The sequence below is a fragment of the Telmatherina bonti genome (assembly GCF_933228915.1).
Source record: "Telmatherina bonti genome assembly, chromosome: 10".
In the NCBI taxonomy this organism is placed as follows: Eukaryota; Metazoa; Chordata; class Actinopteri; order Atheriniformes; family Telmatherinidae; genus Telmatherina; species Telmatherina bonti.
Window position 1 is genome coordinate 7521843 of NC_136628.1, and position 12192 is coordinate 7534034.

A 12192-nucleotide genomic window follows, 5' to 3' on the forward strand; every position below is an offset into this window, starting at 1 on the left:
ATCCGATCAATCAGGCTATTGTGGAACGATGGATGGAATAAACCGCACTAATATTCATTAGTCTGTTTTAACTCTTCAGTTTTATGTCTGTTAGCTCCACACAGGTTTGGTTAACAGGAGGTAAATGTCAGCAAGCGCTGCTGAATCATAAACTCTGCCGCTGTAACAGGGAAGCACTGTGGACTTGACAGGTCTGATAGTTTAACATCATGTGACAGCTGCATTCAGCTGTGAAGTCACGATGCATTTCCAAAATTTTCCAGAAATGACCTAAATGTTGTGAAAATAACACAAAAACTCCTGGTAAAGACTGGTCTCTCTAAGGGTGCATTCACTTCGGGATATTTCTTTCCCAGTCAGACTTTGTCGGTTCAGTTGGAGGGGAAAACATTACTGCGTTCGGGCTACACTTCTCAAATGAATCAGAGCTTTTAAGAATGTTTCCCTTTCCACCGGAGGCAAGAAAACGCGGCGCTGCATCAGATCCTAGTGGTCTGGGTGGATCACATTTCTACCAGAACCAGATTCTTCCACGTCCGACCAGGAGCTGTTTCTCCTGTCCAGATCCCACATGTGTGTGAGTGTGTGTGTGTGTGTGTGTGTGTGTGTGTGTGTGTGTGTGTGTGTGTGTGTGTGTGTGTGTGTGTGTGTATGTTGGTTGTGTTTATCGCAATGCTGTGCACTGAACCCACAATGCACTTTTTCATTAGTTTCAATAGTTTTCTATTTATCCATTATTTTTTTCAAATTTATTTATCTCAAACACATATACAATACAAAACAAGGATGCATATTTGTGTAACATTAAACCTTGTTTGAGGAGGAGCAGAACAAAGCCCAAGGCTTATTTAAATACTACTCCTTATGTACAGCCTTTAAATTACAGTTACATGGCTATATACACAGTTTACATCCTGAAAGTCATCAGTCAGAAAGCAAAATTTAAAGCAGCAAAATAAATTATGAATTTTCTTCTTTTTCATATTTATCCAAGAACAATTTCTTGTAGATTTTTAAAGTGAATAATATAATTACATAATTTTAAATCATCACTTCGAACATTCAATGAAGTTACTCCATAAATGAAAACAGGGCATATGCTTTTCAGGGCATATGGTTTCTGTAACATAACTTTACCTCTCAGATTGTTCACAGCAACTCCGTCTTTAAACATCTTTTTTTATATTACATGTCATCTTTTTATTTTGAACTTTGAACATAAATGGAGTTATTCTAAACTGAACCAAGTCACAGAATTTGAGGCAACGTACTTTCAAAAACAAATTATTTGTATGATCCACATAACCTGCATGATTGATAACCCTTATGACTAGAATAACTAGTCTTTGCAAAGTAGTCTTAAATATTGTCCCCCAGACTTCCACACAATAATTGAAATATGGTAATAGTAGAGCATTGTACAAGATAAGTAATGTTTTGGAATTTAGGATATATCTACATTTTGCTAGAATCCCAACACTTCTGGCTTTTTTTCCACACAGGTAATCAATGTGAGGTTTCCAACTCAGTTTGTCATCAAGGACCACTCCTAAGAAAATATTTGCAGACACTCTTTCAATTTTTACTTGATCAATTTCTCAATCAATACCTTTGTCCTTTTTGTGATTCCCAATTATCATAAATTTAGTTTTACTTACATGTAGGGATAATTTATTTGAATCAAACCAGGATTTTAGTTTACCCAACTCTTCTGTTGCAATTATCCAGTTTTGAATGATCAAGGAATTTTGTTTACAACGTAATTAATCATGATTAGAAATGTTAATCGTTGCCAAGAACTAATTGAAAAACCAACCAGATTTAAGAAACTCAACCAAAAAAGTGCATGTTATTAGATTTTATAAAATTTTTATTTTATCAAATTTTATAAAATGAAATTTGAAGCTAATGTTTCACAAATTAAGATGGTTATTTTTGGTGCATGTTAGGTTTTTTTGGCCATGTGCACAAAGTTCACTTTTAATCCAAAATATATTTCGAGCCCTGTTTGGTAAAACATCCTCGCACAAAACAGCAGATTTGGACTTAAACTGATAAAAGCCTGAAATAAACCCTGAGGAATGGGCCTGCAAAGAAATTAGACGTGATTTGGACTCATCAGCAACACACCTGCTGCCGTGTTACTCCACTGCTTTTACATGTGTGGTACAAACATCATGTCCTACCAGGAGTTTCTGTTCCTGTTTAGCCTAATGTGAATTTGATCATTTTGATTTGTATAATGGTGGGTCTGTGGTTTGGTTTTACATCTCATATTGTGAGGCTCCTGCTTGCTCTGAGGATGTGTTTTGTATGCATGGACTGTATATCCTCACCTTCAGGATGATGTCGGTCTAGCCTTTGAAATCACGTCCATCTCGACATTTAGAAATGCTTATCATATCTGCATCTGTAGTTTTGCTTGGCTGATACAACTCCCTGCCAGCGAGTAAATAAAATGAACACACTGCTAAGTGATTCTTGAAGTTTATTAGTACCAAGAAGGCAGAGGGGGATTTGGATTTTAGTTCCAAACCAATTGTTAATGAGCCGAACCTTCACCAAAGCACTGCAGAACCGTTCCTCAGCTTTTAAATTATTAGAACCTTTGAGAATATTCATCCATTCAGGCCAAGAACGTAGTTTGCAGTGACCTGCAGCAGCTTATGTTACAGCTGATCACCAGCAGCATGATCAGATCTGGTTTTTGTGATTAAGACACTGAAACCTGGCACCAAAAGGCAAGTCATGCTTTGATGCTTGGTGGAATCAAAGCATTTCAGTCGGTGCCATAAAAGAACCGAAGTTCGGTACCCGGCCAGATTCACCACTGCTGGATAAAGCAAAGGGAGCTAACCCTGAAGCTAGCAACAGCTTCACCCGGGAGGAATCACATCCTCCTCCTGACCTCTGTCTGGAGGTAGACGCATGAAAGTTTACCGGCTGTTTCTGTCTGGGTTTTTACCAACAGTGGAGGCATCAGACCTTTAGATGCCGCATCCAGCAGGTAAAGCAACCGGTCCATAAACTCAGCCAGACTGGGTTCAATCCCAACGTCTTCCTGACCCGCTTCATCATCCACCTGCTGGACAAGAGCAGCCCAATAGAACATACATAATGTTAGAATATAACAAGGTAAAAAAACACATTCACAGAAGTTTTGAATTTACTAATTTATACACCAATACACGTATATTTCACATCTTTCGCCCTAAATGTTTACGATTCGCTACCTTTAGGGAAATTATGCTCCTTCCACCTGTCAATCAGAAGTGTCGTATTATTAATCCATGTTCCCATGTTTTTGTTTATCTGTTTGAACTGTGCAGCATTGAAAACGTGTTCATTAGATATGAATCTGCAGCAGAGCTCAAGGTTGTTCAGGAAACAAAGAAATGGCTCAATGTCAGGCTTTAAAATCATGAAGTAGATGAGTTGTTGGCAAGCCAGAGATGAATTCTGCAGAACTGTGAAAGCTCCAGGTATTATATAGGTCCAGAAAAACACTTTAATCTCCTTCTGTTCCAGTGTATGACGATAGCATCTGTCTCAGCGCTGGGAAGCAAATGACTCCACGGGAAGGGAGGCTTGGAGGACGCTCACATTATTATTTTAACATTAAACAGCAGCAGCAAAATCGCTTTTCTGAATTATTACGATTCCAATACATGAAAATGGATCTTTGGTTTTCTCAGAGGTTTTTTTTCTTTATTAAATTGCGTAATAAAAAAAAAAACTAGGTATGTTTGGAGGCTGATTGATTAGTGTGAGTGAAAGCCGGTCAGGTAACGACTCCTCTGCCGTCTCCATGTTGGATCTTGCAGTGTGTGTGGGCCGAGGCGTTTCGGCTTTCGCTGCCTAATTAATGAGAAACCACGAAGTGTGTAATTTGGTGTCCAGCTTTTTATTTATCCACTGCTGTGCTGGTGGGTAGCGATGTGAAGACTGGAGACTCTAACTGGTCCTACAGAAACAGGGCAAAAACTCTGCAGAGTCTGCAGATACATCTGCACAGCGAACGCGGTCCACTAACAAGTTCTGTTGTGGTGGGAGATGGATGTGCTTCAGTTTCTGCACAGATGGATGCAGACTCTGTTGTGGATCTGCAACATCACATTACATCCATTATAATCAGCGGAAAACAGGCTCCGTGTCATGTCTTCCTGTTTCTGTTTATACTTAGAGAGAGAATTTGTGTTTTCGCATGCATCTGTTTGGGAAATACATGTGCTGAGTTAAAGTAATTATGGATGCAGTTGTGATCAGATTAAATCAGTCCTGTCCCGGAGAAAACCCCTGATGGGTTGTCATAAATCCAGATGGTTGTCATTTTTGAGCTCGTATGAGAAATAAAAAGAAAATGCAGCCCGTCCACTGTTCTAACAATGAATTTAATTACCTCCCCCGTTATGTTTTCAGTGGCATTTGTTTGTGTGTCTGTTGGAAAAATAACTCCAAAACCTATGGACAGGTTTTCATTGAAACGTCAGAATAAAGAACAAGTGATTTTTAGGATGAGCTACATCACCGTCTTTGACACGTGGGAGATGGGAGTCATTTTGTCATGACAGCTTCTAACTCAGCAGATAACATGGAGGAAACATGGCAGTAGTTAGGAACAACAAGCTCCTCTAACTGGGCTGGAACGGAGCTGCTGTCACATGTTTGGAGTTTTACTATAAGATTTCATTTTGGCTTTAAACAGCTTCCACATGAAGTTGGTCTCGTCTGTTCTCACGTCCATAGTAACCAAAATGTTTCCGAACGCCAGACTGATTAATAAATATCACGCTCAGTACCTGGTAGCTGCAAAGCCAGCTGCTAACTTCCTACCGTCTGATGTTAACTATTCACCGCCGGACACTTCTGGTGGAGGTACCGGATCTGCTCGAGGCCATTCGCCTGCCGATGATGCAACATGTGGCGCTCCATTAGAGTCTAATAAGATGCTCGTTGTGTCGGATTTATCAATAGATATTTACATTTCCTTTGGCAAACTAAACATGTTTCCCTAAACCAATCAAGCCCTTTTAAATCTGAAGATGTATCAATGTTATGATCATGGCGACTTGTCAATACATTTCACCACCACCAAGTGGCGCTCGCCTTCGCAGTGATACACTTCTAAATGTAATGCAGCAAGCAAAACGTTACTTTGGGATTTATGTATAATACGTGGTTAAATTATGTATAATTGTTGCAGTTATGAACTAAACAGGAATAGCTAACGTTAACATGAAGTCACATTGAAATTTATTATTGTGTAATTTTTTTGACTCCTTCCAAAATACGGTCTTTCTGCTCTCGGTTGTAGAAGTGATCATCAGGCTGTGGTAAGTCCCGTTCGATCGGTACTGTAAAATCCATTTTATTTTTTCCCAAATTCCATTTAATTTTTTTCTAAATTCTGTTTTTCCATTTTAATTTTTGGGAATTCCATTTTTTCCCCATTATATTTTTTGGGAATCCCCCTTTTCTTTCTTTCTTTTTTTTTTTTTTTTTTTTTTTAAACTTTTTACTCCCATTTTACTTCCAAAAACCTTGTTTTTTTTATTTAAATGACTATAATTTACACAAATTAAATGAAAATGTACTTTAAATTTATTGAGGTGACAGACAAGACATGTCCTCAATACAGTACATTAAAGTGCTTAAAAAACAAGCAGTAAGATGTGGAGTTGTGTGGTTTGAGAAACTGTTGAGCAGTTGCATCTGTCCATGGAGACAACATCCACCAGAAAGTTTTGGTTTTTAAATCCTGTGATAAAAGAAGATGAAAACATTAATGTAATACTAAATGTGTTTTATTTATTGATGTTAATTATTACTGTGATTATTAACAATAATATTATCAATTGTTTGGCTGTTCAGATGATTTTTATTTGATTATAAATTTTATTTTAATGCTTTTATTTACATGTTCAGAAAGTAATGCCTTTTATTCTTATTGTATGTGCAAGTTAGCCAGATTCCAACATGGGATGAGTTGTTTTTGTTTAGTTTTTTTATTCTGATGCATAATCTATTAATCTTTATCTTTTCTTTTCTTTTTTCAGAAAACCTATATTCAGTTATCTTATTGTATTGTTATTGCATTGTACTTTTCCTTGTTCTTCGTGTGGCTTTTGGACACGATGTCACTGCGTGTATTTTTACTTTTCAAGTCAACGGAGTGTTGACAGAATGTGCAAAACATCAGTTCACCTGAACCATAAGTTGTTCTGGAACTGCTCAGCTCTGTACCGAGGAATTATTGTTGAGATCCGCAGTTTTTTCACTGACGAAGCCAGAGTAGCGAGCAGCTGCTTCGCCATGCTTACATTGTTTTAAAGAGGGAGGGGAGGAGAGAGAGAGAGAGAGAGAGGGGGGAGGGCTCCGTCAGTGGAAGCAGCTTGTTGTGCCACCAGATTTCTTTGCCTCCACGCAGCTTTCTCTGGACAAACCTTCCTTCTCCACATCATAACAGTTTTGCAGTCAAATTAAGTCAACTTCCGTGATGTTCCGCGTTAAAAAAAATATTCTGTTTTAATTGGTCAATTCCTCGATTCCATCTGCGATTCCGTGGTCGCGGAAAGTATAGGGCCGTAGTACTGATGGATTTCTTTATGAATGTTGTCCATGTATCCTACAAAAAAAAAAAAAAACTATAATCCTAGCTATCTGAAAGAACACAACATCCAGCCAATCATATACCACGACGTCATCGGCAGGCGCCGGTCCCGAGCAGATCTGGTGCCGACACCAGCCCGTCCATCTACCGCTGCGATTCTGCTATTTAATTATGATGACAAATAATCATTGTTGATCTTTAATTTGAATTGAATCGACAGTGTAATGCCTCGATTTAATAATAAATTGGCCCGTCCCTTGTGGATACGTCTGGATGTTTTGTACACATGAATGTTTGTTTGTATATGATGCAAATTATAAATAGCACCGAGTGTAAATAGGGGCTGGTTGACTGATTACAATGAGTCTGTCTGTCTGTAATTTCTTGTCCAGCTAACAGTCTTCTCTATTCTTTTAGATTGATATTTTATACGTTTTTGTATCATTTATTTTTTCATTTTTAATGGCTGTCTTGTTATTGGCTGTAATGGAAATTGCACTGGTGCTGTCCTGGCCAGGACTCCCTTGTAAAAGAGATTTTGTAATCTCACTGGGACTTCCCTGGTAAAATAAAGGTTTAAAAGGGAAGACTCTTCTGTGTTGTGATACCATAGTTACTTAACCTGTTCAAATCAATCACAGAATAAAAGTCATCGCCACCACAAACCTTGAAATGCGGATCGGAACTGATCTAAGGATGAGCTCCTCATTGGGCATTAATTTACGTCTGCAGACAGACAGCACAAAGCCCCCCCACCCCGAGCTGCTGCTGTCTCAGCATACAGTAAAACTAACTTAGCTTTGTTTTTATTGTTCTAAGAGCTCCAATTTTCAAGAGATTTTCACAGCAAGTGCAACTTTGAAATATACACAGATCTTGTTTTTTCTGTTTGTGTTTCTTATTAACAGTAGGAAAGAGCAGTAATGTGTGTGTGTGTGTGTGTTTCATGTGAAGTAAGACATCACTGTTAACATAACACTGTCCCAGATAACATGGTCATCATCTAGCTGTCTCTCCAGGAAGCAGTTACTGTCGCTCTCTCCTCGCTCAGCCCTTTGAACTATGGTGGTTCAACACTAATGTTCAATCAGACCTGTTTCACCGCCGTCCTGAAATAATGATGATCACCTTCAGATTCAGCAGGAACAGACTTTTCCAGCCGTGAAACTGTCACAGTTTATTAAGTAAAGATGTCACAATGAAGAGAAAGCTGTATATTTCCAGCACAGCATCTCAATGGATAACTAGCTTCCTGACTTGACCCAAAACATACATCGTTTTACGAAGAACCACCTGAAGAGAGCACCATGGAGAGCCAATATGACATTCTGACTCCATAAAACAACACAGTATGCATAAAGCTCACTCATCCCATCTTAATGGTTTATGTATATATATGTAGTGCTGCAATAAAAGTACATGTCTATAAAGCCATAAGTGCAGAAATACACACAATAATGCCAGACACAATGAATGATTGTGATTAATAATCGTTATTACAATATTGATCAAAATAATCATGATTATTATTTTGTGCAGGACCATGCTGAACCACATCCTGAATCCATCGCAGAAGCACAGTGGAACAGGAGAACTGGTCTGCAGTCCAGACCTTTTAATGGGATAGTAAAATGTTTAAGCATCAACACCTGATATGTTGTTAATGTTAAGTAGGCTGTACTGGATTTTGTTAGATGATGTTTCAAAACAAACCAAGCACTAATGTAAATTTAAATATAAATAATCTTCCTAAACAGAGACGTTTGTCCGTAAAATCCTTTCAGACAAGGTTTGAAAATTCTCACAGTTTTTCTTTGCGATAATCATGGAGCCTCACTTGCAGGGGAAAATGGCTTAATTCCACATTCCTGGCTGAGTTGGATGAGTCCATGTGTTGGAGCTCATTTCCGCAGCAGTTGTTTGAGCCTAACGCTGTTGTAATTTCTCTGTTTCAGGCTCTGTTTGCCATCCGCCGAGTACTGCTGGCCCAACACACAGCATTTCCTGTGTCAGGCGCTGATCTTTACGAGGAACTATTGAGCTCCACAGCCATCCTCTCCACCGGAAACCCCAGGTAACGGCGGTTGTGCACACGCAGCAGCCGATGCTGCTTTGTCTTTCAGGGACTGGGGGATTTGAAAGTGGGCTCAGTGCCACAGAGCTTCAAGGAAAGTTCATCTCAAATATCATGCACTCCTGAAGAAAAACCAAGCGGCAGCCTCCGGTGGTTAAAACTGCAGTTCCCCCTTCTTCCACATGTTTATTTCAACTTCTCAGCAGAAATAAACATGTTTACAGCCTGGTACAAAATTCCATTTTAAGTTTAATAGTTCAGGTTTACCTTCATGACAATTGTGGGGGGAGTGAATTTTTTTCTAACTCGCCCGTTTAAAAGTAATTTAATCTCAAAGTTCAGCATATTCAGGGGCCTTTTGATTGACAGGTACCCGATCTCCCGCTTCAAGTCAGAAGAACGTAGAACAACCACGGTTTTTAGGCAGTTTTACAACATGACTTAACTTTAGCTCGCTTCGCTCTGTTAGCTGGTTAGCTCCCGTTATCTCGACGCTCACAGCCCCCCTCTCAGCTCCACCTCTTTGCCCATATTTTTATTTTCCAAGCGAGACAAAACGCTTGCCCCTGCCAAGATGGCAATGGTAGGAACCGCCCACCGAGCTTCAGTTCAGCTCTTCAGAAACCTACGGGTCTCAGTCCCACCAGATTAAAGCTGTCAGCCTAAAAGTCAGAAACTGTATTTTTCCTCTTGTGAAAGTCAAAGAACATTTGGGCTTTACAAGCCCTGCCAGATGACATTAATCTGCTGTGTTGGACGTTGTGGATGGCTTTAAGTTTGCACCGAATGCGCCGACTTTCCAGGACATGTCGGACGAGGCGGTCACTTCCCGTCATTTAGAAACACCTGCTTTCAGGAAGCTTGTTCATCAAACATGTCTGCTGGCTCTAAAATAATATTTGATGAATAAATACTTCTGATTTGTGCTCATGGAATTAATTGTTGTGTGTGTGCATTTTGCAAAGAGTGGACAATATCTTATTTATGCAGCATTTTCACAATCAAATGAATAAAGTCCCAAAGTAGAAACATCGGAGACTTCAGGAAGGTGGTCGAGTACAGTGTTTAAGAACAACTTGTGTGCCATAGGAAATTATTTTATTCAAGATATTTTGACAAGAACAACTTCATATTGTTAATACAGGCTACACTATTTCATTTTTTTTATCCTTTTCGGTTCATGGCGTGCCCTGTGAGCTCCACAATGAAAATAATGTACCTTTACATCAGTTTTAAACGGGTCAAACTCGATTCACCCAACATCTAAGTCTGCAGGATATCCCTCTGCCGCATATGTGTAACCCGGTAAAACGGCGACACTTAACCAGATTCCGTATTGATGTCGGTATCATCCGCCATAGGCTCAGGGATTGAGTCAACCATGGCAGAGTTCAGGGCGCCGTTGGTTTGATTCGCCGGCCGGTCATCCACAAACAGATTAATAAGTTCAAAGGATGGGGTCCTTTTTGGCCGCCCATCGCTGCTGCGTCCCAGCTCCCTCTTCTGGTCCCTGAAATCTGTTTGTTGACCAGCTGGTCGACGCTCCGCTCATAGCCAGCGGCAGACATCTCCCTTTGCAGACCGCCGGCTTTGTCCGACTTGCTTCATCCAATTTTCACCGTTCGACCTCAGAGCAAGGAAACACCGGGTCTTCTCCTCGGACCAGTTCTGCTTGTTTTTAGCGTCCATTCTCCACTTGTATGTAGATGTTGGTCCATGTTTCAGCGCCAGGTAACCCCGCCCCCCGGCTTCCCCCAGTGAAGCGGTTCTCTACTCTGGCCCAGCAAAGACTTGCTGCCAGGATGGAACTGGTTTTGAGAGCCAGAAGCCGGTGCTTAGGCGGTCGAAAACCACAGAACCAGTGTTCAGTCTGGCTCTGGTTCAAAACCAGTACTGGAACCAGCTCGGTCGAAAAGCCCTACTCTATGAGGCTTGCATCTAAATACCAGGTTAAAGCCAGCATTGCTTTCTTTGTGAATAAAATCTAGTTAAATACCATGAAACTGATATGAGCTTTAGAAATATCAGGATATATAATTACGTTGTTATTAAATCAATTAATACAGATATTGATTTATTTATTTATCTCAAAATGTATTTTATTGTTGTCTTTGTCGTCCTATGGAGACTTTTACAGGAAATAAAATGTTTAGAAACCTGCATTTATCACATTTACCAAAGTCTTTATTTAACAATCGATGATTTTTGCGACCACTCTGCACGACGTGCATCTTCTGTGTGGTGTGTGTGGCTGGAAATGCAGCAGTGTGTGCTGCGTTCCTGCACTGTGGAAACATTTTGGCAGCAGCGACTAACTTCTCCGCCTGTTATTCCATTTGGCTCGTACATGCAGGCTAAAGTGGCTTCTGATATATCAGCGGCATTAACTCTGCCCCCAGATTGACCACTGCCGCAGCCAGAGAAAACCAACACAGCTGACAGCGCTTCTAAAGCATTTTCATCACAAAATCAAAATTTAATGACTTGGAAAAGAGCAGGCTGGCGTTGTATGACAGCAGACGCAGCATCACATGAAGGGCTTGTACAGCAATGCGAGCTGGCGTTGCATGATGGAGACGTCTGAACACACATCTTCCAGTTGGAGGAGGGAATTCTCCGGCAGCCAGGACGTCGTCTGGAAAATCTCTGAAACGTTGCCATGATTTAAAAGATGGGACCTTTTCCACTGCCATGCCTACTGTTTTAGCATGATTGGTAACCACAGGTGTTTTCTGTCTCTGTGGCTTTTTAAGTGTTGTTTTTTTTTTTTATAAATGAGTTAGAGCTTTGTATCAGTGATATAAAACTAAATCATGTGAGTCAGTCCTGTGAGATTTTGTGCATGTCTTGGCTGCTCTCTACTGGTGAGAAACTGAACGAGCTGAACTCTGCAGGATCTACATCCCCAGTGTGGAGAAGACACCATTCTATTCACAGATTTGGGAATATATTCAGGCAAGTTATCCAGTTTTATATGATGGGAGTATTTTAATAATTGAACAACTTTACAAAAAAATTTTTTTTTTTTAAAAACTCCATACTTTGTGAACTGGTTAAAAACCACTGAAGACTTGTTTCCACACTGCTCTTCTTGTTGTTTTGTTTTTCCCTTCCAGCCAAATCCACGTCGATGCCAGTAAATATCACCATAAAGGATAAAAACTCCTATAATAATCTGGGTTTTATTTAACAAAACCTGAAGCAATAAAAACAGTATTTCAAATTATTCTGCATAGATTTGGAATAAAAAAATAAATTAAAAAAATTCCATGTTGCCATGGAGACCTTCTCTGATGTCACCTTAACAACCTAAACATCAGTGAACCTGGAAGTCCGTGGATAGTTCCTATCCAGATTTCACTGAGGAGATCATTTTCTTCTGCTTCCCCCCCACCCTTATAGATCTTCCTCTTAAAGACACACTGCAGAACTTTTACCATTTTCCCGTCACATGCCCCCCATCGACGGCTAATTCTGCATCCATCTTGCATCCTACCTGACCTACCAG

General features: G+C 39.9%; 1 protein-coding gene across 1 annotated transcript in view; it reads left to right on the forward strand.

Annotated features, from left to right (window-relative positions):
- rad51d (RAD51 paralog D) overlaps nucleotides 1-12192 on the forward strand; it is a 50697-nt gene that overhangs the window by 16344 nt on the left and 22161 nt on the right. The window contains exon 3 of the mRNA XM_079248055.1: nucleotides 8566-8684. Coding sequence (XP_079104181.1) covers nucleotides 8566-8684 — 119 coding nt within the window. The remainder of the gene's footprint in view (nucleotides 1-8565; nucleotides 8685-12192) is intronic.